This window comes from Cercospora beticola, chromosome 4 (assembly GCF_033473495.1).
Source record: "Cercospora beticola chromosome 4, complete sequence".
Classification (NCBI taxonomy): Eukaryota; Fungi; Ascomycota; class Dothideomycetes; order Mycosphaerellales; family Mycosphaerellaceae; genus Cercospora; species Cercospora beticola.
In genome coordinates this window covers 543,649-569,367 of record NC_088938.1, presented here as the reverse complement: position 1 = coordinate 569,367, position 25,719 = coordinate 543,649, and the positions used below count along the sequence as shown (strand labels likewise).

The 25,719-nt window shown below is 53.6% G+C and overlaps 10 protein-coding genes across 10 annotated transcripts; 4 read left to right on the top strand and 6 right to left on the bottom strand.

Annotated features, from left to right (window-relative positions):
- Positions 1 to 64: 64 nt before the first annotated feature.
- RHO25_005852 (uncharacterized protein) lies at positions 65 to 1,880 on the top strand (the record flags this gene model as incomplete). Its single annotated transcript, XM_023596724.2, has 3 exons — positions 65 to 1,287; positions 1,361 to 1,386; positions 1,438 to 1,880. The coding sequence occupies 3 exons, from the start codon at positions 65 to 67 to the stop codon at positions 1,878 to 1,880; spliced, it is 1,692 nt and encodes a 563-aa protein (XP_023452897.2).
- An 856-nt stretch (positions 1,881 to 2,736) lies between these two features.
- On the bottom strand, positions 2,737 to 4,832 carry RHO25_005851 (uncharacterized protein; the record flags this gene model as incomplete). Its single annotated transcript, XM_023596723.2, has 3 exons — positions 2,737 to 4,494; positions 4,636 to 4,743; positions 4,827 to 4,832. 3 exons carry the CDS (start codon positions 4,830 to 4,832, stop codon positions 2,737 to 2,739), a joined length of 1,872 nt encoding a protein of 623 aa, XP_023452214.1.
- A 2,402-nt stretch (positions 4,833 to 7,234) lies between these two features.
- On the bottom strand, positions 7,235 to 8,826 carry RHO25_005850 (uncharacterized protein; the record flags this gene model as incomplete). Its single annotated transcript, XM_023596722.2, has 2 exons — positions 7,235 to 7,481; positions 7,538 to 8,826. The coding sequence occupies 2 exons, from the start codon at positions 8,824 to 8,826 to the stop codon at positions 7,235 to 7,237; spliced, it is 1,536 nt and encodes a 511-aa protein (XP_023452212.1).
- Positions 8,827 to 9,434: 608 nt separating this feature from the next.
- RHO25_005849 (uncharacterized protein) lies at positions 9,435 to 11,267 on the top strand (the record flags this gene model as incomplete). The annotated part of the gene is made up of 1 exon (XM_023596721.2): positions 9,435 to 11,267. The coding sequence occupies one exon, from the start codon at positions 9,435 to 9,437 to the stop codon at positions 11,265 to 11,267; it is 1,833 nt and encodes a 610-aa protein (XP_023451810.1).
- A 1,001-nt stretch (positions 11,268 to 12,268) lies between these two features.
- RHO25_005848 (uncharacterized protein) lies at positions 12,269 to 14,273 on the top strand (the record flags this gene model as incomplete). The annotated part of the gene is made up of 4 exons (XM_023596720.2): positions 12,269 to 12,474; positions 12,527 to 12,681; positions 12,729 to 13,671; positions 13,724 to 14,273. The coding sequence occupies 4 exons, from the start codon at positions 12,269 to 12,271 to the stop codon at positions 14,271 to 14,273; spliced, it is 1,854 nt and encodes a 617-aa protein (XP_023451809.1).
- An 809-nt stretch (positions 14,274 to 15,082) lies between these two features.
- Positions 15,083 to 16,517, top strand: RHO25_005847 (uncharacterized protein; the record flags this gene model as incomplete). The annotated part of the gene is made up of 2 exons (XM_023596719.2): positions 15,083 to 16,282; positions 16,338 to 16,517. The coding sequence occupies 2 exons, from the start codon at positions 15,083 to 15,085 to the stop codon at positions 16,515 to 16,517; spliced, it is 1,380 nt and encodes a 459-aa protein (XP_023451812.1).
- Positions 16,518 to 16,959: 442 nt separating this feature from the next.
- RHO25_005846 (uncharacterized protein) lies at positions 16,960 to 17,604 on the bottom strand (the record flags this gene model as incomplete). The annotated part of the gene is made up of 1 exon (XM_023596718.2): positions 16,960 to 17,604. The coding sequence occupies one exon, from the start codon at positions 17,602 to 17,604 to the stop codon at positions 16,960 to 16,962; it is 645 nt and encodes a 214-aa protein (XP_023451811.1).
- A 1,103-nt stretch (positions 17,605 to 18,707) lies between these two features.
- On the bottom strand, positions 18,708 to 20,876 carry RHO25_005845 (uncharacterized protein; the record flags this gene model as incomplete). The annotated part of the gene is made up of 3 exons (XM_023596717.2): positions 18,708 to 20,518; positions 20,580 to 20,784; positions 20,850 to 20,876. 3 exons carry the CDS (start codon positions 20,874 to 20,876, stop codon positions 18,708 to 18,710), a joined length of 2,043 nt encoding a protein of 680 aa, XP_023451807.1.
- Positions 20,877 to 21,916: 1,040 nt separating this feature from the next.
- Positions 21,917 to 22,483, bottom strand: RPS17 (40S ribosomal protein eS17; the record flags this gene model as incomplete). The annotated part of the gene is made up of 3 exons (XM_023596716.2): positions 21,917 to 22,009; positions 22,071 to 22,271; positions 22,337 to 22,483. The coding sequence occupies 3 exons, from the start codon at positions 22,481 to 22,483 to the stop codon at positions 21,917 to 21,919; spliced, it is 441 nt and encodes a 146-aa protein (XP_023452229.1).
- Positions 22,484 to 24,183: 1,700 nt separating this feature from the next.
- On the bottom strand, positions 24,184 to 25,377 carry RHO25_005843 (uncharacterized protein; the record flags this gene model as incomplete). Its single annotated transcript, XM_023596715.2, has 1 exon — positions 24,184 to 25,377. One exon carries the CDS (start codon positions 25,375 to 25,377, stop codon positions 24,184 to 24,186), a length of 1,194 nt encoding a protein of 397 aa, XP_023451808.1.
- Between the last annotated feature and the right edge of the window lie 342 nt (positions 25,378 to 25,719).

Sequence of the window (25,719 nt, the reverse complement as noted above, 5' to 3'; positions counted from 1 at the left end):
AAAGATGAATGAGATGCGTTTGCGTTAGCAAAATCGACTTGTTGCGCGGCTTCGTGCATAAAATATGCACGTCTACCTCAATGCTCCGCTCTCGTTTGCTTCAAACAACACTCCTCTCCCACCTGGTTTCTCCGTCTCAACTGACAAACTTCAACACAGTCAGACTCGACTGTCCGCTCACATGGCGGAATCGGACGACGGATTTCAGCTCGCCTTGAGCGAATTGATTGAAGGCGCCGCTGCAGATGCGCGCCGCCACTCCGCGAGAGCAGATTCAGGATCCCCGATGAGGAAGGCACGGCCGCAGGACATGGAAGGAGAGCCTCCAATCAAGCGAGCGAAGCTTTCGAGGACTTCATCGCCCGCGACCGATGTGCACCACTGGAGTGCCTGGAGTTCCTCGAGTTCGACGGGCACAACGGCGACGCCGCTGGGCGGGACATCCCCAAGCAAGAGACACAAGCAGTTCTCCGCTTCTCCTCACCAGGCGCCGAACATACCACAGGTAGTACGACGTCAATTTGATCCGCGAGAGAACGACTTTCCTTACGAGGCTTTGGTGGAAGCTCGGCGCAGGGAACGTGTTGTGGACGTTGACCGCTATGTCCCTCCGGCTGGCAATCGACCACCCAGTAGAGCGCCTGGCTTCGCATCTGCTGCGTACGATTCCCGGTCTACGCGCACCCATCACGAACAGGACCGAATGAAGGCAACACCGGGGTTACACGTTCACGAGATCGATTTTGGGCAGAGACGTAACCACAGGGGACAAACCACAAGCCAGAAACCCATCAAGCCATTCCGATTCCAGGACCTACCGGACACAATCAAGACTCGTATCGTATTCTACTTGCTCGTCAAAGACGAGGCGATCCTCATCGACTTCACATGGTTACGTTCCTTTGTGCATGGCCACAGTAGAGTTCCAAGTGCTACGGAAACACTACGTGCAGAAGACCAAAAGAGCTACACTGTCCCACAGAACTGGCCAGAATTGATTCACGAAGTACAAACAATGCAGAATGACTGTGGCCCCTTCCGGGATGCCCTCGAGCTTCGAGGAAACAAAACTCGTGGACTGCGAGGGCCATGTCGCGGACTTACTACAGGCCTTTTGAGGGTATCGAGATCGGTTCACAAGATGGCAGCCGAGGCGCTATATGGAGGAAACAAATTCAGATTCCCTTGGCCCACCTGTGCTTGGATGCAACTGGAATCTTTCCTGGCCACGATCGGGTCGCGGAACGTCGGTTACCTGCGAAGTCTCGAAATCCACGTACCATTATGGTTAGTACCCTTCGAGACAGAATGATTACACGGCTGTATAGTCATACTGACCAGCTCTTTCTTTTGTGAGCAGGCACCGAGGCATGCAAGAAGACTACCGTAAGCCACGAATTTTTCGACCATAGGCAGATCCAAGCTGACTTCAACCAGTCGAAGGCGCAATCTTAGATCTTACATCGCCTGCTTCGCGCCTTGGTGTCGTCTTACCCACAGCCCGCGACCGACTGCTGTCGGCAATCACATTCTGTGTCCACGCCCTGCTCAAAGCCAACAACCTGTCCAATCTCCTTCTCATTCTCGAACATGGCCTGGCCACCGATCGCTGGATAGGTCGCCACACAAACGACAGACAGCTCATACCCCTCGCTGAAGCCGAAGAGTTGGTCGCCAGGAAACAGCAGGGCATCGCAATACTACAGGAATTAGCCCAGCTCGTCAAAACAAAAGCGATCAGACTCCATGTGCAGCACGTAGGAGCCAGCAAAATCCAGGAGTACGATAAGAAGGAGTTCAAGCAGCGGCTACCTGGACTGAAAAAGGAAGCGGAGAAGTATGGATGGGTCGTCGATCAAGCGTTGAAGGGGAGACGATAGTGGAAGCCCGCTATCACACAAGGACGGAGCTGATATAACGAGGAGCTTCAAAGATGACATGGCAGAAGGCGCCCACAGCAGGGCAGAGCGAGCAGAACCGAGACCCCCAAATGCGCCTAGGTAAATCACAACCTCAAAAAGCAATGATACATTGGTCTTTCTCTTCAACACATTACTCACTCATCGGGGTGCGTATCAAATTCCTCCTTCCAGCAAACAAACTCATAGCTATGATGTGCTATAACAAGTTTCATGTGTCTCGAACAGATTCGCGATTCTGTCACGTCCAACAAAAGCATGCATGCTCAACTCAGCGACTACTTCCCAATCACCCCAACATGACCTTCATACTTGTCTCCTCACTTGCTCACACACACACACACACTCTCTCTCTTCCTCCGTCATCCCTTCTCCCCGATTAACACACTGTGACAGATCCAGTGATACGCTCCCTCTCTTCATTCCCCATCATGTCCACAAATCGCCACGACTCTCAACCGACTCAAAGCATCCACCCGGCCAGCTCTCGTGGCAGGGCATCACAGACCTCCGTAGAGAAACAGGACAGGAAAATGCCGATGATAGATCCAGAAAAAGATAAATATCGACTCAACACCAGACCAAAGACAAGAGCAAGTAACCAAACAACAAGACCGACAAGGAAAAGGGTATACTCGTTTTTCTTGCTCTCAGAAAAGCCCCCAGACGCAGGCAGAAAACCCCAGAACCCCAGACCAAAAAAAGGAACGAACCCCTAAATGCCAAATCCAACAGCAACACATTCCGCACAGTCGAACGCCGCACACCACAGCAGCGACGGCATGGCGAAGGGGAAAGATGTTTCCCATCTTCTTTCTTAATCCCCTCCCCCAGGCGGCCCCGCCGCAGCCCTCACAGCAAGCGTCAACTTCTCATTCCGCTCAACAGCAATATCCAAATCCTCATCGCCCTCGAGTCGATAATACTCTCCATCCCTTTCATCCCTATATTCGATGTCCAGATCTTCCGCTTCCACCACATCCGCCTGATCGCCAAATTCCAGTTTCCTCCTTTCCACGATTTTCTTTCGCAGATCTTCGAACCCAAATTGCCCTCGAGCCGGCATGCGGATGACGACACATGTGTCGCGATCAAACCAGGCTTTGACTTTAACTGCGCTGGTGGAAGAGGAGCTACCCATAGTGGTTTGGGAGACGTTGGTGTGTTGGCGGGAGACGCTGGGAGGGGCGAGAGGGGCAGGTGTAAAGGAAGCGGAAGCTTGACTAGGATAGGGTCGATGAGAGGAACCATTGACGGGTTGGGATTGCGTGTACTGATGTGTTCGTGCCTGGCCCGGCTGGCTTGAAAATTGAGGCCCAGATTGTGCGCTGCTCTGGCTGGCTTGGGAGTGTCGTTGCGTTCCTTCGTTCGGTCGTGCATGTTCGTCTAGAGTCACCGCTGAAGGGTCGACTTCATAATCGCCCTCTCGAGGTGCGAAAAATGCCCTGACGAGCGAAGAATAGATAATGTGCTGCGGAAGTCGCAACAGATCTCGTAAATATTCGTCCAAGTTCGCTCTTCGTCCCTCCGTAATGTTGTCCGTCACATACTTGACCGGTCCTGGCATATATGGTAGTATTCTCGGCTTGCCAGGTACTTGTCCTGCTTCTTCCGGGAAAGCATTAATCATGTTGATCTGTAATTCGTAAAAGTCCTCGTATATCCTCGACAGGTCCCAATGCGAGTTGTTTGATAGTTTGCATTCCACAATGAAGTGAAACTTGTCGTCCGAATATGTATAACGAGGCACGGATGCTCGGACGGGTGCGAACATGTTCTGTTGTTGTTGTGTTGAGAAGCTGGCTTGTCTGGAGTGCATGGAGCCATTGGCTTGCTGCGTCCCATTTTGCTGCACACTCAACCTGCTCATGGCATTATCCATTGAAGCCACAGTCGACTGTGAGACGGTGCCCAGCGGTATACTTGTATTTTTGTACTCGGCCGCCATCTTTTTCCACTCTTCCACTCGAGGTATGCCAGCCGCCTTGACCGCCGCCAGCGGATCTTCTGCTGCCTTCCCTGTGACCATGTCTCGAATCTCAATGAACGACACCGGTATCAGTCCAGGCCCACCAAGCCGTGTTATGGGCTTCGCCACGAACCATTCCGGGTTCGACTGTGCAATGACGATGATAGCCTCTCCCTCTTTTGCATCCAGCTCATCTGGCCTTTCCGCATGGAAGTCATACGCCACGATCCCATAGATCCCTGCCGGCGACTTGCCAAACGACTTTGACGGCCGATGGCCTTGTGCAGATGCCCCATTGGTCTGCATGGGCATGGGCATGCGAGGTGCAGAGGTGATGCTCGGCGGTGATGCACCCTCGGCGTAGCCGCTGTCGTGGGTCGCGCTTGTGAGGGATTTGGAGGAGTCACCCGAGTCTCTGACCGTCTTTCCCACGTTTTCGAAATACTTGACGGGCACTAGCCCGCGCTCGTTCCGCAGGGGGTTGCAGGCTTCGTACCAGTCGGAGTCGTGTTCGCGGCCTACAACATGCAGAAAATCGCCGGCGCTGAAGGACAGGTACATGTGAGTGTCAGGCGGGGCATTGTAGTCGTAGATGGCCTTGATGACCTGTTGTGGGAAGCGAGAGTTAGTCTCAGAGTTTCCAGGAGTCTATCGACATGAGTTGTGCGCGTGGGTGCGTGTGCGCTGCTCCTATCCATGGTTGCGACCCCGCGTTACCGTCCGTCCGCTCGCAACATTTCGACATACCTTCTTGGGCGGCTCAATCGCAATGGCGTCCTTTTGCGGTATGGATATATTGGCGGCCGCTCGGGCACTGGCCGAGTCGTGCTTGTCGCTCTTGATCGATCTCCGGAACTGTCCCCATCAATATTGTCAGCATGCTTTGAGCTTCCTCGCGCTCCCTGGCGCATTGGCCGAGCGTTTCCCCCAAAACCCACCTTCATGATGCTTCACGGATGTCGCCGCGCCGGCAAAGCTTCGCTCAAAGCGATCTGCGGGCGCGCGAGGAGTCGGCGGCGGACGTGGGCGCGGTGGGCGGAGGGCGCGTGGGAGCAGCAGCAGGGCAATATGAGGGCGAGTGTCGGGCGCGGTGGAAGTGATTGATTTGCGAGCCAGGCCTTTGCAATATCCCGCTGCTGGGATCTGGATCGGGAAGTGGCTCAGCACGCTCCCAGCCTGCTCGCTGCTCGGGGCGGTCGATCGCGTTGGGCAGTCAGACGGGCAAGCGCGTCCCGTCGAGTCGCACGGGGCGGCGGCGGGGCGGAGCAACGAGAGGGCGACGTCGTCGATTCCGCGTGAGACAGCTGGTCGGGCTGGTATGACAGGCGCGTGTGCTCTCGTGTGGTGAGCGTGCAATTTTCGTGGTGTGACTTTGTTTCCCCTCTGGAGTGAACCTTAATAACGGCTCCGAGGATGTTGCTGTCACAGACGTGTGTCGGACAAACAATCAATGATGGGATGAGGCGACAGGCAGCTCTTTGTCCAGGACGGCCGGCAGATGGCACGATGCGCCGGGTGTCTCGTATCTCAGCAAGCGGAGTTTCGACCACGCCGCACTCCTCAGCTGGAGGGGCAAGCGTCGTTTGGTGGTGGAGGCTCGCAGCGCAAGTGACGCAGCGGATCGATGAAGCGACTGTGGGTGGGTGCGCCGATGACGATCGCAGAGGGAGACAGACTGCAACTCGTCCTAGCTGCAGCGACGGCGGCTTTGTGCGGTACAGTAGAACTACAGTATTATTTGCGCCAGGCAAGGGACAGAAGACAGCAGGTGAGGAGGAAGAAGTGTAGCAAACGCCCTCTCGAACATGCCGACGAAGGGTCTCTACTCGTCGACCCAGTACCGCGAATAGACAGCCCGCCCACATGATGCATCCACAGCATCTTTTCGCCCATCTCCACCGCCAACGACGTGCGTCCGAACCAGACAATGCACGCACTGCGCCGCCCGGCCCAATCCCAAGAATCCTCTCCTACTCCCACGCCTGCATCGTCCTGCACGCCGCCGCGCCTCCCGACTCTGCATGCATGGCCGCCACGATAGCTTCATCGATCACAGTCGTGCAGACATCTTCCGCATCCATCTTGATTCGCCATCTGCAAGCAAGCATGACTTGTTGCATTCGCTGCCGCCTTCTTCCACCATTCGTCAACCATCTTAGCCCAGCAGCCAGTTGGTAGCTCACGGCCCCAGCTCAGCATTCGACCCGCCACGGCGGTCCCTGGCAAGCGCTTGCATCGAAGTCGACCGATGATCGCGACTTCTACCTCCCACCCATGTCCACGGCATGAAGTCGGTAGACCAAACGACAATTCGGTAATTGATTCGATCGATACATCTCATTCCTTGGGCCAGACGTTACATCGACATTTCAACAGTCGACCTCATGGCTAATAACGCCCGACCTAACATGCGGCCACAACGCCCGTGCACAACCTTCAGCCTCTACCCTGCACAAACCATGTGACATCTGAGAACCTCTGTGCATCGGCAGTAGAACCCAAACCTGCAGGAACAACAAAGCTTCACGCATGTCCGAAACAATTATAGACCTGTCTGCTGCCGTGCCGTGGTGCATAGCAATGATGCAACTGCAAAGTATTGGTACCTAGCAATGCATTTCAGCAAAAAGACTCGTTGCAAGACGTCGTTCAGTCGTTTCCCAATCTGCGGTGTTATGAGAAACGTCCATTCCGATAGCGAGAATACACAACAAACAGCCGAAAGAGAATCTCAAATGCTCCGGTCAACTGGTAACAAGAGCGGAAGCCAGCAGAATCGGCGCCGAACAGTTGCTATTCGCAGTATAAAGTATAGCATTCGCGGGATAGCGCAGTGCATATACAGTTACTTCGATAATAATGCTAGGATGGTGATAAAACAGCAGAGAACTCAGAATCAAAAAAGTCTTCATTCGAGAGACTATCCTATCCTGCGAAGCCGCTCCAGCGACCGAGGCTGTGTCCGGTCTCGAGCTCTTTACGCAGGAACACCCCACCTCCATGCCCCGGCTGTATGCCCTGAAATGCTCAAAACACTCGCCGCAGTGGTATCTCAAAGCAGAAAACTGAAAGTAACGCAATCGCAAATCTTTCATGGATCCAAACGCCATTGTGCACCTATTCCTCTGATGCCCCCGTCTTCCAGGCGGCCGGTCTTCGTCTGGTGTGGCTTGAAGTAAGTATGTGCTGCAGTGAGGTCTGCCATGACTACCCGGCGCCAGGACGTTTGAGCATGTGAGATACCCGCTCGAACGTGTCCCGCCTCGCGGTGTCGCTTTAGTGGAAGTTAGTGTGACAGCGAGCAGTGATAGCAAAGAAGAAGGCGTGCGCAGCAAAGGGGAGGGGTTCATATCTGGCCCTTGATGTCGACAACTCCAAACGCAGACTGTCTTGCTTTTTCGAACAAGCCGTACGCTTTGCTTGTGGAGACCCGGACGTCGCCATCCTTTTCTTGCAAGAGATCTTGTCCGCCGTGGCGCTTGATGAAATCGATGCATGCTTGAATGTGATCGGCCTCGAAAACTGATTCCGATTCGTCTTCTTCGAAATGTAGTTCCTCGGTGATAAATTTGGCGCTTACATCGGGCTTGTACCTGAAGAGCAATATGTTAGCGTTTGACGTGGGGAGACAGAGACTACTGAGACTTACGCCTTGGACATGGCGGCCATTGCAATGACGCGTTCCCTCTCGACGAACATGTCCATCAAGGATGGCGCCATGCGCCAGTCGTGTGCTTCTTTGTAAAGCTTGAAGAATCTGTGGTAGTTGCCAGCAGCCAATGCTTCTCGAACGTTCAACGCAAAACGCACAAAGGGCCCTTTCTTGTCTGCTGTGGTTAGATCCGCCAACATGTTGTTCATGTCGGTCCGGTTGCGCGTGTAAATCAAGTACAAAATACGATACGCCGTGAACTCATCCTGGTTGCCACCACTGCCGCCGTTCTCCCCCAGCTTCATCTTGTACAGAGCTCGAAGCTGAGTCTGACACTGATTGTACTCACCCAGGTCCTTCTTCTCCAGTGCGATCCGCGCGTGCACCTCGTAAACTCGAACTGTAAATTGGTTCTTCAGATGTTGTACTGTAAGATCCTGCCGAATGGCCTTCAGTTGATCACAGACATATGTATAGTCTTTGGTATCCTTCCATCTGGCAATGACATGTTCAAGGGCTTGCTCCAGGAGGGCAAGGGGCCGCACGGTGTTTGGGTTAGGAGGAGCTGTCAATCTGAAATATCGCTTCTCTAGCACCTCACAGGTGCCGACAATGGGTCCGGAACTCGCGATCACTGCAGGAGAATCATCACGAGAATGAGGCGGCGAAGATGTGGGTGAAATGTTGCCAAAGCGCTGACGGCGCCTCTCGAGCGCCGCTTCGCTGTTGTCAAACCTGCCGTTCTTCGCGCTGTTCTTGTTCTTCTTCTCCTGCTTCTTACTCTGGCCGGTGATCCTGTCGGCTATACTCTTGGTGTTCGACTTCTTCCATGGTGGAGTCACGGGGCGGCCGTTCGAATCAGTCATCTCCTGGTCGGGCGACTTCCTCTTCCTGCCATTCACGCCAGACGACGTGATGCCATATGCTCCGAGGTCGGAATGCAGGTTAGCTAGTAACGAGTTCTGCGCCATGTACATGGCGGCTTGCTGGCGCTCTTCCAATATCAACTGGTGAGGCAGGGGATATGATGACCAGTCGCGTTCGTGCATGGTCCCGTTCTGCTGAGTCTCTCTGATGGTGGCGGATAACTTTTGTTTGATGTGGTCGTCGCTGATGCCAGCGTAGGCGGGCTCCGTCTTGAGTTTGTTATACTCGAAAAAGGCACGCCCCACCCAGGCTTTGAGCGCAGGAGGGAAGTTCAAGTTCGGCTTCGCCTCTGAGACTGTCGGCTCGCTACCAAGCGTCCGCCGCGCCGCCACGGACGTGTACGCGGGTTGCACTGCCATCGCCGAGCGCGTTCTCTACGGTGGTGAAGCTGGCGACGTGTGGACTATGAGGGCGGACTCGAGACAAGATTGCGACGGCACAAAGCAATCTGCCGAGGTGGCTGGAACAGAACGTCGCTCGCGGGAGTGGATGTCGCTAGAGGAGAGTGTGATGGAGGAAAGGGAAGGTTGGTGCGGAGAAAGCTGCAGTGTTATAGCGTTCCAAGTCGTCGTCTGCAGTCGCGGGGCGGGTGTGGGCAACGGGCGATGCAGTCGAGGCAGGAAGGACGGTGAGAAATGGGAGGAAGGAGGTGGAGAAGGCCGGGAATCGAAATGACAGATCGCCAAGCCCAGCCCTGGTACAGCCTGAGGCAGCACATCTTTCGCTCCTCGATGACATCTTGCTCTGGCTCGCAGCGTGACGATTCACTTCACTGTTGAGCACACGGCTTGCTGCATTTGAAGATACTGTGGTAGCCGCCAACCCGCCATATTCGTCTCTTCCTTTCCATCATCGTTCGGCTCACGTATCAATTTCCCCGGCAATTGCGTTGCACAAGAACAGCCCTAACTGAACACGACTTCACGCGCTTCCCCATTTTCTTGGTCGCCTGTCCCTATGTCTGCGAATGTTTCTCCGCCACCTGGAACTGACGACCGCGCTCCGGCCACAACTATACGATGACGAGACTCTGCTGTTCGTACAGGATGGCGTCGGCCTGTATGAGGGCAAATACAAAATTCCAAACCATCAGAACGGCCACGCGTACCTGACCTCGCATCGCGTCTGCTATGTGGACAACACCGAGCCAAGAAAGTACTCGGTCGCAGTAGATCTGAAGGAGATTGATCGTCCTGAATTCTATGCTGGCTTCCTGAAGTCGTCGGCCAAGATCACGCTCTTTCCAAAGACGCCAAAGAAGACTGCCTTCAACAGTATCCGCAGTCCTGTGCCCCGTTATCCATCGCCAGCCGATGCTTTAGTCGGACAGAATGGCTCGTCGCCTCGGTCTGCACCCTCTCCGGCGCCCATGACAGATCCAAATGCAACTTGGATTTGCCCTATCTGTGGCATGTCGAACTCGGTGCCACTCAACTTTGATCCTGGTACAGCGAATCAGTACACGCCGCTGCCAGCGTGTCAAGCGTGCGGCGTGAAGCCACCGCTCGCCCTGATGATCAAGGCATCGATTGCAGCAATGTCTAATCGTCCAAGCGGTCCCGTTGACAGCCTACCTGGCACTGCGCGCAACTCTCTGGACGCGAGCTCATCACCTACGTATGGCTCGTCCCCTTCCACGCCAGCGCCATCATCGAACCTCTGCCTAAGATGCACGTACGAGAATTATCCTGGCATGACGAGTTGTGAGATGTGCTCAGCTCCTCTCGGACCCAGCTCCAACCGTGCCTCACGGCTTGTTGAGGATTCTCTCAAACGCCCAGAATCGCCAGGGCCAAGCTTGCCTCGTTCCTCGATTGTCGACGACCAGACAATTGAAACCATCAAATTCTCGTTCCGTGCTGGCGGCGAAAAGGTTTTCCTAGAGCGACTCCAGGAAGCATTGGTGCAACGAAAGTGGTTGCTTCAGAGCGCGCCGCCGGTTCCCAGGCCTGGGGCCACGCCTCCACAGTCTCGTAGCTCATTCAATCCGCCTGGAGGAAACTTGCCACCAACAGGTGCAGCCCCACGTGTAGTGGGCATTGCCGGACTTGAGCAGCGTGGCGCTGCATTGCGTCAGAACAATCAAGCAGTCATTGGCACTGCATTCGAGGACCTTGAGGCATTAATGACCTCCGCCAAAGAAGTCATCCAAATGGCTGAACAGTTCGCGAGGCAAGCAAATGGAGCGGCGAGCGATGACACGAAACGATTGATCTTGGATTCTGCATCAGCGCTTGGCCTTGTGACAACCAAAGACATGCTGGGCGAGGGCTCTTCTGCCGAAAAGCTCTACATCACACAGCTCTCACGAGACCTGGCCGAGTTTCTCACAGATGATCGCAAAGGGGTGCTCCGTAAAGAAGGGGGCATCATGTCACTGGTTGACTTGTGGCAAGTATTCAACAAAGCCCGCAACGGCATCGAGCTTGTGTCACCACTCGACTTTGAGAAGGCAGCAAATATGTGGGACAGCTTGCACATGCCCGTGCGCTTACGCCGCTTCAAGAGTGGCCTACTTGTGGTGCAAGAGCGCAGTCGGTCCGACGAGAAGACTATTGCAACAATCCTCGCTTGGTTGCGAGAGCAGGCGGTACTCGATCCACCAACGCACGACAAGATCTTGGAGACTTCCTTTGGCAAAGGTGTCACTGCTCACGAGACCGCTGAACGCTTTGGCTGGAGCGTAGGTGTGGCCACCGAGGAGCTGGAAATGGCCGAAGAGACAGGCACGCTATGTCGCGATCAGTGCCTTGACGGCACCCGATTCTGGGAGAACCACTTCAGCCCTATGGTAGCGTGAACTCTGTGTATGGCTGGAGTGAACTTCAGTGGTAGTCTGGAGTCGCACGAGGGAGCGCACTGCTTGCCTAAAGCGAATAGTGCCTCTTTGGATCACAATCCTCAATCCGAGGCATCTCTATAGATTTGCGGAGATGATGCACCTGACGGTCGTGACCACAGGAACGTGGAGGTGGAGGTATAAGCTTGGCTGCATGCACGTGGCTACGTGGGCATCATCAGTGATATCAAACTCTGTGTCCGATCGAGACGTGCGGAACCAGATGGTCTAAAGACTATGCAAAACTATTGTCTGCGATCTCACTTGATCGTGAGTAAACCGGCCGTGATGAAAACGCTGGGCGTCTGCTGCGCGAACTAAGCCTCTCTCAACACTGAGCAGGCACTCTGACTACATCTCCGCATCCCAGCCCGCTCGGACGATGTCATCAAAATGGGCAGCGTGCCAATTTTGACAGTTTCACCATGAAGGCGCCAATCCGGCGACTGCACTGTTCCCAAATCAATCATCAGTACGTTCCATGTCTCCAAAGCTATGCCAGAGAATACCATGAGAGGAAAACTTGCTGCTGCAGTCAGCGGCGCCTCGTCAAACGAAGCCACAAATGAACGCGAAAGCCAAGAAGAACTTTTCTCCATGAGGCGTTTCTGGGAGAGGCGCCGGTTGGCTTTATCCTCTGCGCGAGGCAAAGCTTGTTCTCTTAGCCACAGCACACCGCGGAAGTGACGAAGCTAGCATTTTTTGCGACTATACGAACGAAGCGCTTCATTGGTCTTTTGTTAAGGACTTACTGCCATGCTGGGATTGGTCTTCACATGATGCGTGGCCGATAGTGTCGATCTTCGTGTCGACTTGCTCTGTTCCACACGATAGTTGGATCTCTCGCTCCTTCGGCTCGGTATGTGTGATGCTTGTGGCTGCTTGTCGTTGAGTGGCCATAAAGATGGTGATATCCCCGCCGCTTGTTGTGGCTGACCACCTGGTTGTGCCTTTGCTCGATCATGAAGGGCTTCACGAAGGCGTTGGTCCTGGCTGTGGCAGCCACCGTGGCAGCTGTGCCTGTTGTTGAGGAACGTCAGTCGAATGAATATGACTACATTGTCGTTGGCTCTGGAGCTGGAGGTGGTCCATTAGCCTCGAGGCTCGCTCGTGCTGGGCAGTCTGTTCTTCTGATTGAGTCGGGAGATGATCAGGGCGCAAACTACAAGTATGCCAACGACATGGCTGGCCGAGAGAACTGTAGCTGACAGTGATGACAGCTACTCTGTACCTGGCTATCAAGCTGCCGTGACGCAGGATCCTAAGATTGCATGGGATATCTACGTGAACCACTACCAAGACCAGACCAGAGCTCGCCGAGATTCCAAATATGTGGAGGGCAAGGGCATTCTCTATCCACGAGCTGGCACTCTCGGTAAGTACTAACGAGATAGGATCCAGCTCTGTAGCTGATCGTTGCAGGTGGTTGTGTATCACACAATGCACTCATCTGGATCACGCCGCATGCTTCGGATTGGGATAACATTGCCTCCATTACTGGTGACTCGTCCTGGTCAAGCGCCAATATGAACAAATACTTGGCAAAAGTGTACGAATGGCAACCGACCGGACCAACAGACCCAGCCATTCTGGCCAGAGATACTATGCTTGTTCAGCATCTGGCTGGAGGTGCTGCCGTCATGGGTGTTGGACCAGATCCAATTGCTGGTGCAACTGGTTTCCTCACTGCTCTCCTAGATCCAAACAACACTCCTGGCCGCGATTCACTCGAGGGCTTCTTCCAAATTCCGCTCATCCAACGAGGAGGTGCCAGAGTCAGCGTTCGCGAGCGTATTGTCAACACAGTACAACAAGGGTTTCCTCTAACTGTCCGTACCGACACTCACGTAACGAAGATCGTGTTCGATCGAAGCGGTGCGCGACCAAGAGCTACAGGAGTAGAGTATCTTTCCGGCAAGCATCTCTACCGCGCGAGCCCTCTGAGTGGTGCTTCTGGCACTCCTGGTTCCGCTCGTGCAAGAAAGGAAGTCATCATGGCCGGAGGCTCCTACAATTCCATCCAAACACTCAAGCTCTCGGGTATTGGTCCTGCTGCCGAACTACAGCGATTCGGTATTCCTGTTGTAAAGGACGTCCCAGGCCTTGGAAAGAACATGCAGGATCGATACGAAATTCCTGTGAATGCCAGACATCCCAACGACTTCCCTCTGCTAGATGGCTGTACCTTCGATGCAAAGCCGCAAGATCGCTGCTATCGCCAATGGCAGCAGAATCCAAGTCTTCTGGGTCTTCGTGGTGCTTATGCCAGCAATGGCTTGGCAGCTGCTATGGCTGTCAACTCGGACACGGCAGATGATAGCAACATTGATCTCTTCATTTTCGGAGGTCCTGTAAACTTCACTGGGTAAGTTGACCATGCCTTGTCTTCTTCTCCAATGTCAAGCTGATCGCTTCAGGTACTTCCCTCGATGGGGCGACGCTGCTGTCGCAAACCACAACGCCTTCTCATGGTACACGCTCAAGGCGCACACCAGAAACAAGGCCGGTACCGTGGAGCTTCGCTCTACCGATCCTCTCGACACTCCTCTCATCAACTTCAACTACTTCGACACAGGCACTACCGAGAATGGCGCAGATGTCAAAGATGTCGCGGCCATGGTTCAAGCGATCAAGATGTCTCGTGAGGCATTAGATCGCTACGAAAACTACGCCTTCTTTGGGGGCACGCCTAACACAGAAGATCGCCCTGGACCTGCAGTAACTTCTGATGAAGCTCTTGCTCAGTACGTCAAGGACGAGGCTTGGGGTCACCATGCTTGTTGCACGGCACCTATCGGGGCTCAGAATGACAATCAGGCTGTCCTCGACTCGAAGTTCCGAGTCAATGGTATTGATGGATTGAGAGTTGTCGATGCAAGTGTGTTCCCTCGTATTCCGGGAATCTTTATTCAGGCTCCGATCATGATGGTCAGTGAGAAGGCGGCGGATGTCATTCTCAATGGGTAGAGTGGTGATTCCTGTGAGAACGGTCAATCGAGGCTCACAAGGCGTATATCTACCATTACACTGTATAAGCAGCTACATCTTGCAATGCCTCAACACTATCCCTGCCAGGGTGCCTGTCTCCTGCCTGTCCAACATGCATGCCACCTTGCCGGGTTGAGACAAGTTCCTGATCCTGCCTAGTGCTGACACTTAGGGTTGCGATGTGTGCAGATCGTCACAGTTTCGCCGTGCTCGTGGCTTAGCTCTGGCAATGATCACCTCCAGCATGGACGCATGTGCACAGTGCGCGCCAGCACGCGAAGGAGGAGTGATGTTCCAAGAATCGTGGCATTCAGGAACACTGCCTTTCGCATTCGTCATATCCTGGGCGCACAAGTTCTTGGCTGTGGCTTCCCAACCTCACAACCTCAAGCAAGCCGTGCTTACTCTCGTGTTCTGTTGCACTGCACAAAATTGCAAGGACTTCTACATACCTGCAACTCGACTACAATGCGGCAGTGAGGAACGATCTTGTCTACGCCAAAAGTCAGGCAACCAGCATGCCTGCCCACTAGTTAATCCTCCCGCACTTTCTCCAATGGAGAGTTCTACCCAAACTGTTAGCCGCTTCCTCCAACAGAGCTCAGCCCTGTCCTACCCATCACCCTTGAGCTTACGCCTAGACGAAAAATGACCAGGCTCTCTTGACCACTGGAACTTCGGCCTTCACTTTGTCTGGTGGGATTACTGAAACACACGAGGGAGCCGGCAGGCCGCATGGACCGACGCTAGCGTGGCGATAATTTTGGTCTCATTGATTGAAGAAGTACATGTGCGGAGGAGCAGCCAAGATGACTGGACTTTGGACTTCTTTCTGCGACGCGATCATGGAGAACCGAACGTTTTTGGAGCATTACGTTGCGTATTTGACTTCCTGGAAAGGCTTTTTGGCTGTGATATTTGTTTCTACCTTGGCCTTCGGTGTTTGGAGAGAAAGAAGGAGGCGACTGCTGCAAGAACGAAAGGAGACCGAGAGGAGCGAAAATGTGCCAGGATGCTTTCGATTTGGGATTTATGGGAGATCAGAGCTCGAGGATCAGTATCAAGCACCTCTAATCGGCAGTAATGGGAACGAGAAACAGCGGCCAACAGTAAAGGCTATCTTTGTGTATCCGATCAAGTCTTGCGGAGGAGTGGAGTTGCAACGAGCAGGAGTTACTTCGACTGGGCTGGTATGTGATCGGATTTTCAGCTTCGCGCAACTGGTGCCGACAGAGACGGGCCACGAATGGCGCTTCGTAACTCAGCGGGAGTTCCCCAAGCTTTCGCTACTTAAGACAGAATTGTGGTTGCCGAATCTGCAAGAGCTGGACGAGGAGGCAGATGTCGATCGAGTTGAGAGTTGGCCAGCGAATGGTGGATGTGTCGTCGTTCGCTTTCCTTACAGCGCCGAGGCTGGTGCTAGCTCAAGCACAGAACTCGTCACAATAAAGTTGCCATTGAACCCGACCTTCGAGCGCAGCACGACAAAACAGTATACCGAAGAGCACCTCACCATCTGGACAGACTGTCCGCTTGCCACGAATATGACAAATGAGATTCAAGCAAGTACGTTGGCCAAACTTGAACACTTTCTGGGTGCGAGGAACCCGCTGGGCATCTTTCGACAAAACGACAACCAGCTTCGAAAGATCTCGCGAAGTCTTCCAGCAGACCACCAAGGCGAAGAATTCCGAGTAGGGTTTCCCGATGCCTTCTCAGTACACATCCTCAACATGGCGAGCATTCGGGACATCGATGACTTGATGCCTGAAGGCAGTGTCGCCAAGGGACAGTTGGACGCGCGGAGATTCAGAGCCAACATATATATATCTGGAACGCCTGCTTATGCCGAAGACTCCTGGAAACGAATAGCAATTGGCAACGCAGCAAACGAAGACACGAAATCTCAATCTCCTGGTGTCTATCATGCAGCGTGTCGAACAGCCAGGTGTAATGTACCCAACGTGGATCCTCAGACTGGTATCAAGGTGTGCACTCCTGTCTTTTGTTGCGTCTTGAATATGTAGCTAACAGTTCTCTCAGGACCGCAACGAACCTGGAGCGACACTACGACGCACACGACAAGTCGATGAAGGAGCCAAGCCCCATCCGTGTCTTGGATTGTCGTTGATACCTTTGTTCGACAGAGGAGTGTTCAAACTTGGAGAGGAGGTCGAAATCCTCGAGACTGGCGAGCATTTTTACGAGAAGATGTTCCCTTAACATTTATATTGGTGCCATGGGTTTCCTGGCTGGACATATTCGGGCCTCTTTATTGGCACGACATCAGAGAGACAGAGACCACATGGCAAGAATTGTTTTGCGGGTTTAGCGAGGCGTATTGCGTTCACGGTGTGGGCAGCATGGGATTTACTGCGAGGTGTACACTACAAGTTGTTTTGAAGAATGGAAATGGAAATGGCAACAGCAATCGTTGGTTGAAGAATGAAAGAGCCTCGTAAGCATGACGATGATCATCATTTCAAATTTCGTGGTATCCTCGCTATGCAAAATTAAGATGGATGCTAATGTTCGCCAGTGCTGTGTTCGACCTTGCGTGTATGCTGATGCTGCCAGGAGCGATGTGAGTACATGCATACCTTAACATCTCCTGCGCTCCACTATGCCAAAGAGATTCGTATGCGTCGCGATATGTTCCTGGCGCTTACAGAGCAGCGACAACGGCTCCGAGACCCATCATCACGACTCCTCCGACCCAAACATTGGCTGCCTCCATTGCTGCTCCGGTTGACTCTGGCAGGCTTGGGGTACCGCTGGTGACTGTGCCATTGTTGCGACCTCCTCCGACAGTAGTGGTGCCGTTGCCTGCACTTCCTCCTCCGACCACTGCTGAAGTGTACGCAGCAGGGCTGGTGATGAGAGTCGTCTCGTCCGACGAAGAAGTTCTCGTGTAGTCTGTAGCGAGGGAGCTAGTAGCAACATTGGTAATCTGTGCATAAGCGCTGCCAGTCTCTTCTGTGGTAGCTTCGGCTTCAGAGGCGGTGGAAGTCGATTCGGCGGCAGCGCTTGACGCGCTTGAACCTGTCTCCATGGCGCCGTATCCTGGGAGGAAAGATGGAGAGTAGGTTTCGGTGCCGGAGTATTGAGGGCAGCCTGGGACTGTGGTCTTTGGTGGAGCACGACCGCCGCCGCAGTCGAGGAATTCGCAGATCTCTCCAGTGCCTGGGACGTAGTAGATCATCGACGCGCCGGCTGGAGAGGAGACATCGCTAGAGGTACAGCCAGCAATGTCGGTCTTTGCGAAAGCGAGAGTGGCCACAGAGGCAGCGGTGAAGATGACTCGGTACATGTTGTCGTATTTGAGCTGATTGCAACGCTTCCGTTTCTGTTGTAAATGCTCTCCTTGTCTAGAAACGCTTCTCTTCTATCAAACGAATGACTGTGGTTCGGTTCCTGAAAGTATCAAAATTCAATGTACACAGAAATCAGCGAGAAAGAGCGGAAACCAGATGAAAGAAATAGTTGCAAACGGAAACTCGGCACCACGATGTACAACCGCTGACATCGAATCAAACAGTGGCGAAGAAATGTCTCCTGCGCATTGTGAGACGCGTGCACGCGAATCCTTCGTGCCTGGCAAATCTTCCAGTTCTGGACGCGAAAAAAGCTATTCATAGGGGCCGAAATGCGCCACAAACCACTTCGCTTGCTCCGATTGATGTTACCTCGCTGTTTGAATGGCTGTGTTCGCCGGTCAGTCGAGAGACACGGAGGACTTCCCTGTCTCCGCGAGTAGAGAGGCTGACACAATGTTCCGGTGCTGGTTGCAGGCGTGTCGTTGGGAAAGAGGAGCTGGAATGAGGTGCACAATAGAAAGTCCTGCAGCCCCGTGCCGTTCTGCCGCCTGCTGACACAGCGAAGTCCAGCTTCACACGGAAAACGAATCGTGTGTCACATACGATTTCGCTGGTAGGCAAGATGAACGTTCAGGAATTCGTTCGAAGTGAGAGAGACGAAGGACAAGAGAGACATCCAAGTATTATCAGAGCAGAGAGATTTGGTGACATTACACATCCAAGAATCGCTAAAACTACAAATTTTTCATACCAATCCTCTTCTTCACTTCCTTCCATGCTACAAACCGCCATCATCATCATGTTACAAGAATGTATGTGATGCGAGCGAAATGCTACCAGGTTTCGCCAGGCGCCGCACTCCAGTTTGCTCCCCTTCTGTACATCTTTCTGTATGTGGTACATTAAAAACATGAGGTGCGTCTTCCAGCTAGTAGTCTGCAAGTGTCATCTGCGCAGAGCTTCCCTTTCTGGCGACCATGTATTCGTACAAGCAAAGACATTGCCGGAATCGACGCTTTTCTGGACCATTCGCGCTAGCGAACAGTCGCGGGGGTATAAGAACACATCAAACAAAACGAACAGCCTCACAGGTCATTTATGGCTTCTTCTCCTCGGAGCCCTCCTGCTTTGGCTGCTCGCTCGATTGCTCACCCTCCTTTGGCGCCTCACCAGCCTCTTGGCGGGCACGGTGCATCTTGTCGAAGAGGGTCAATGATGCGTTTTGGAGCTCGTCGGTCTTGGCCTTGATCTCCTCAGCAGTGGCAGTGCCCTCGCCGGTCTGGTTGGTGGCAATGAACTCGCGGAGGCCGTTGATGGTCTCGCGGATCTTGTCGGCCTCGGTCTTGTCAAGGCGGTCCTCGAACTCCTTCAGGGCCTTCTCGGTATCGTTCACAACGCTGTCGGCACGGTTGGCGGCCTCAATGGCGGCCTTGCGGTCCTTGTCAGCGGCGGCGTACTTCTCGGCGTCGTTGACCATGTTCTCGATTTCGGAGTCAGAGAGACCAGATCCAGAAGCGATGGTGATAGATTGGTCCTTGTTGGTGGACTTGTCCTTGGCGTGGACGTGGACGATGGAGTCGGCGTCAATGTCGAAAGTGACCTCGATTTGTGGAACACCACGGTGGGCAGGTGGGATACCAACCAGCTGGAAGTTTCCGAGCATCTTGTTGTCACGGACAAGCTCACGCTCACCCTGGTAGACCTTGATCTCGACAGCAGACTGGAAGTCAGCAGCAGTGGAGAATGTCTGCGACTTCTTGGTAGGGATGGTGGTGTTGCGGTTGATCAGACGAGTGAAGACACCTCCAAGAGTCTCGATACCGAGCGATAGAGGAGTGACATCGAGGAGCAGGAGATCAGTGACCTCACCGGCAAGCACACCACCCTGGATGGCAGCACCGATGGCGACAGCCTCATCTGGGTTGACAGACTTGGCTGGCTCGCGTCCGAAGATGCTCTTGACGGATTCAGTGACCTTTGGCATACGAGTCATACCACCGACGAGGATGACATCCTGGATATCGGTGGCCTTCAGGTTGGCGTCCTTGAGAGCCTTGCGGACTGGGTCGACAGTGCGGTTAATGAGAGGGTCCACAAGACCTTCGAGCTGAGCGCGGGAGAGCTTGGTGTTGATGTGCTTTGGTCCAGAAGAGTCGGCAGTGATGAAAGGCAGGTTGATGTCGGTTTGAGCGGCAGAAGACAACTCAATCTTAGCCTTCTCAGCGGCCTCACGGATACGCTGGATAGCCATGCGGTCGCCAGAGAGATCGATACCTTGCTCCTTCTTGAATTGCTGGACAAGGTGGCGGACCAGGGTGATATCGAAATCTTCACCACCTAAGTGAGTGTCACCGTTGGTAGCCTTGACCTCAAAAACACCGTTGGAGATCTCGAGGATGGAGATATCGAAGGTACCACCACCAAGATCGTAGACAGCGACAACCTTGTCGTCCTTCTCAAGACCGTAGGCAAGCGCAGCAGCAGTAGGCTCGTTGATCACACGGTGCACGGTAAGACCAGAGATCTGACCGGCGTCCTTTGTGGCCTGACGCTGCTGGTCGTTGAAGTAAGCTGGGACAGTGACAACAGCGTTCTTCACGTTCTTGCCCAAGAAAGCCTCAGCAGTCTCCTTCATCTTTCCGAGGATGAAACCTCCGATCTGCGATGGAGAATACTTTTGTCCTTGTGCCTCGAGCCATGCGTCACCGTTTGTGTGTTGCACGATCTTGTATGGCACTTGCTGGATATCCTTTTGCACCTCCGCATCCTTGAACTTTCGTCCGATCAGACGCTTCGTAGCGAAGAGGGTGTTCTCTGGGTTGACGACGGCCTGGCGCTTTGCGGCGATACCGACTAATCGCTCACCCTCCTTTGTGAAACCGACAACGGACGGAGTTGTTCGTGCACCTTTTCCTCGCTGTCAGCAACCATCGCGCCTGAAACATCGTGTGTAGTGTCGTGTTCGTACCTTCCGAGTTCTCTATTATACGTGGCGACTTGCCCTCCATCACAGCAACGGCAGAGTTGGTGGTACCCAAATCGATACCGATGATGGGGCCCTTCACCTTGCCGCTGTCGGCATTTGTGTCCTCTGCATATCCTCTTCGGAATTGCGATGTGAGTGGCGCACGGTGTGTTGATGATCGCAAGACTGGTGATGCGCGCGGAATCGCCTGGTTGATGTCAGTTCGGCTGTTTGCTCGCGTGATGGCGATGGCTGCGATGAGCTGCTACTCACATTCCGCATCAATCTGGAGGAGAGCATCCTTGCTGTATTAACACACTATAGTACACGCAGAGAGGGAGAAGATGTCGATGATGGAAAGGAGGGTGTGAAGGTATTGCAGAGGATGAATGATGGCAGGGAGATGGAGATGTAAAAATTGATGCGATCAACCACGGAGCTTAGAATGGGCACGGACCACGTCATGGAAAGTAGAGGAAGGTACGACCGCACACCTCCGTTTCGCCCCGGACCAGCCAAATTTTGCCTGCTTCACATCTATGACCGCAACTGGCACGCTAAATGCGCTGGATATGAAGATGAACAAATACAGATTGCGTAACTTCAGTGATATCTCCGAGCTGCATGTTCATTCGAGAAGTCTGCTCGTGCTATGGGCAGAGGTATCGAGCCCAAGAAAGCGTGAAGCCAACGAGTTGACCTCCAGCCTGTCAGCGCAACGGCCACGGTGGCGGAGCATATGAGCATGGTTCGCCGCTTTCTGTCTTAATCGTAGGTTGGAAGGTGGCAAGTACCGCATGGGCTTCGCAGACATGATTGTGCACATTCGCAGACATCCGACTTGACCAGCAGACCCAAGCGCTCCGAAACAATGAGCAGGTTAAGCTCTCTGCTGCGCAGGCACGTGGGCTTGCAGTTTGAGTGAACAGTAGCAAGCAAGATTTCAGGTCGGATCACGAGAGATGTAGTGGCAGCGAAGCAATGACGAGACAAGGCGCAGGGCTCACGGTGCAGTCCGGATGGTTCAAGTGCGCCGACATGTGGGAATACGTTGCCATCGTACTCAGACGATAGTCATGGACACCTAGAAATCAATCCGACATTACGACGTCTGGCAAGAGGAAAAGTGGGAAGGGGGAATTGGCAATCAAGCCTCGTCGCCATTACAGCAGACTCAGCGACACCTGGTTGGGAGGAAGTACTCCATTTGCGCTCCGTAGAGCAGTAGCTAGTAGCTAAGGCATGGGTATCATAGCAGTGGTCGCACTGCAGCAGAACGCCAACGCCTGAAACCTCCCAATTTGTCGTAAAGCGTCCCAGCAAGAAGCCATAAAAATGACTTAGTTGCGTGGTGGGCGGTCGCCGAAGCGGCGCGGCCTCTCGGCAACTTGCTGTTGCTGGACGGCAACGACGTTGACTGGGATGCTGTCGAACTGTGTCAATTGTCAGCAAATGTCCCTCTGTTTCTCGAATGTGCTGCGATATTGTACGTACGCCCAACGACTTGAGGAGGTCCTTGGTCTCCTGGTCCACGTCGAGTTGTCCGCTCTCGCTGTTCTGAGTGAAGTCCAGGGCAGAAACCTCTGGCACGTATTGATCTTTGCGCTCACGCTCCTCCTCTTGCAGCTTGAAGGAGATACCGCGAACTGGTCCACGCTGGATACGCTTCATCAAGTGGGTGGTGTAGCCGGCAATCTGTGGACAAGAGATGGTCAGCGATTGATATTCCAGGAGTGTAGGATGCTCAGGCACTGTCTTACCTTGTTACGCAGGCGCTTCGAGGCGATCACGGCGATTTCATCGCAGATACGCTTGTTGGTCTCGAAGTCGAGGGTGAGCTTTGGGTAGTAGCGCTCGATGATGACCTTGGCGGACTTCTTCACGGTCTTGGTGCGGACGCGACCCATTTTTGCGGTGTTTGGGTGGTGTGGTGGACGGGTAGAGGGATTGTCGTTGGGCGTGCGAAAGTCAAGAAGTCGAGCTCGTTCATTCTGGAGGCCGAAGTTGAGAGAGCGAATTCTGTGTGCCAAGCCTCGGATCGGAAAAACTGTCGGCGACCGTCCGCCTTATCCCTCTAAGCACGCGCCTCACTTCACCGGAGACGACGTCCTTCTTGATGCGACACTCCACCCGTTCACGTCTTCCCTGGTTGACGCCCGTGCAGTACACACTACCAAGATGCCTGTCCTCGGGGAGTGGTCCAGGCGATGGCACAATGCAGCTACAGCGGTCGTCTATCTTTACGCGCTGTTCACCCGTGCTGTGCCGCTGGGGGCGCTGGGAGCAGAGCTCCGAATTGTCGACCGAAGCTCCACCAACATGGGTCTATAAACGACTTCATCTGCATGCTGCGCGCATGCGGCGTTCGAGCGCTTGTATACCAGCTCTCAATTGCCGGCAGCAGGATCAACCAACATCGTCGTCTCCACAAGCTCTATAACGCCGACGTTTTCGAGCGGCGAAGCAAGCGCTATTCATATCTTTGACATTAGTCCTGCAAGCATGCTGCAGCGTAATGCTAGACTTCATGTATTATGCGAGCTTTCTACCTCTCAGGTTGCGGCATTGTAGCGCCTGGAACTCACTCCCCCAGTACGTCCAGCAGATTTACCGACAGGTCGCTCCACCAGCACTATACAGTCTCTGTCCTTCAGAGGCACAGCAGCGGCAAGTGTTTCACATCTCAATGGCAGAGCCGTTATATCTCTCCCCAATGGCACACTTCCTGCACTACCATTGACCGTTTCATCCACTCCTTCGAACCAGACCTGCGAACTATTCTGTGGTGTAACACATCGTGCCTCACTACCAGTCATTCCCTACCACAAGACACACATCAAAGATGCACTTCACAGGCCTTAACTCCTGCTTGGTCACACTCCTTGCCATCTCCTCACACGTGTCCGCCACGTCACCACGCTCGCCTCGATACAACTTATACGACAGCCACCAAGTGCCAATCGGCGAGGCATACATTCCAGTGCCAGAAGCTTCTCAGACAGTCACGATCCACTACACTGTGACACGGACCCTGTACGATATCGTATTCCCTGCGACCGCCACAAAAGCGCCTGCGCCGGTCTTCGAGCCTAGGCCATTCTACACTGCGCTCCCAGGCCATGGCGTCGTGATGAAGGGACCTCCGCTGCAACAAAACGCCCCAAGCACATGTGACGCTGCAGTCTGTGCAGTCTGCAGGTGGGAATTCGGATGCCGAGAGGGAATTGATGCATGGTGAGGTTGCACGTCCTCTAGCGATTGCGACTTATACTGATTCGATGCCGGCAGCTATCACTGTAACACCCAACCATATTGTGACTGCCCATGACGGCTTAAGGATGCAGCGCAGCGCTTGAGCAAAACAATATCCGCGACTGAGAAAATTTTATTGGAAATCCATTCTGTTTCTTGTACAATATACTGGGGACCAAGGAGTTTTTGGGATAGAGACACACGCTTCACGGCCGATTTCTGATGATTGCGAATAGCCTCAGATCAAATGCATGCCATTTCATATGCTCCATACCAATGATGCTATATTCTGTCAATGCTGTGATTTCATTCTCCCCTGCTTGACTCTATGCATAAGACTCCAAGTCTTGACCTCTCATACTTTCTTTCCTTGTGCAATAAGGTCGCTGACCTTCGGCGGCAACACCATAGCACTCCTGTCGTTCCTCTTGAAGAACTCAGCTAATAGGCCCGCCGTCTTCTCTGGTACGTCTTCTTGTACGAAATGCCCTGCCTCCGGAAGTACCACGAGCTGGAACTTGCCTTGCATCTGGCCTATCATGAGCTCTTTATCCAAACGATCTGTACCAGCCAGGATCAACATCTTCGCTCCTCTGCCTGTCAAAAACTTTGCCGACATTCCTTTGAACCATTCTTCCCACCAGGGCTGCGTGGCTGAGAGATCGGTGCGCCAGACTAATTTTCCAGTTCCCGTTGGTGAGGGAACGAGCAGTGATGGGACGGAAGCTTCTGCACTGCGTTGATCTCGGATGGTACGAGATCGGATGTGCCAAGCGATAGCATCTTCGATAGTGTTGAATGTGCTCGGACGAGAAGCGATGTAGGTTGTCATGTGGGTAAGGGCTTCGATTGCGGAGCCTTCCACGACGTCAAGTACGCAGTAGCCTATTAGGTTGGGACCGAAAGCTCTGAAGTGCGTGGTGGCGATGGTTGTTACGACCGCCCCGCCGAGGCTGTGGCCTAGGAGAACTGATGGAGGTATCTTCGGCCAGTTCTGTTGCGCAGAGACGAGTTCGATGATTGTGATTGCATCTTCGACAAGGGAGTTCAATGAGAAGTCGAGGATCTCAGATTTAGTCGCGGGATCTATAACCAAGGAACCATGCCCACGTGCAGAAAGCGAGAGAATGCCCGCCGCAGGAAGCTTCTGACGAAGTTCTCTGGCGAAAATAGCGAACGATAATGCTGACGCCCCAGCACCATGATGGCAAATGAACAGAGGTCCCTTATGGGGATCGGTTGGGGGCGTCAGGTATGCATGATATCTAGCATCCTTGTCTTCCGTCTTGTGCTCGAGGTATATTTCTTGCTCAAAGTATTGTGTCCAGTGTGTCGGCGGGGCTGCTTGTTCCCGTGACGAAGGTCGCACGGTTGCCACACTGGCAGTTGATGAAGCTGATGAGTCGGATGAATAATCGTCGCTCAAGGAAACGCTACCGATTGCGGGAGTGGCGATTGGACTTGGTCTGGGCCGCGCAGGCGGACCAAGTGGTTGTGACTGCGGTGTCGCAGTTGGATTGGACAGTTTCTCCCTAAACAGATCCGACATTGTGACTGCGAGCTATGGGTAGCTTCGCTTCGAATGTGAGTGTTGCGCGGATCATTGGAGCACAGCAGATCTAGACGTGGTAGTGAGCGCAGACTTGCATCACAAGCTTTCACATGTCAGGTCCTTCGCCCGATATGTGGCGGAAGTGGTGACTTCTTCCTGATAGGCGAATGGGAATTTTCTGGCAGATATGTGTTGATGCGTTGCTTGGTGACTGAGAAAGCAGTATTTGGGCCTGAGGCACAAACCAAAGTGAATCTTGGCACGTTGTGATCCGCGAGGAAGGAAGAACTGGAGCTGGGGAACTGCCTGCGTCTTCTGTCTTGCGGTCTTCCTCCGAGC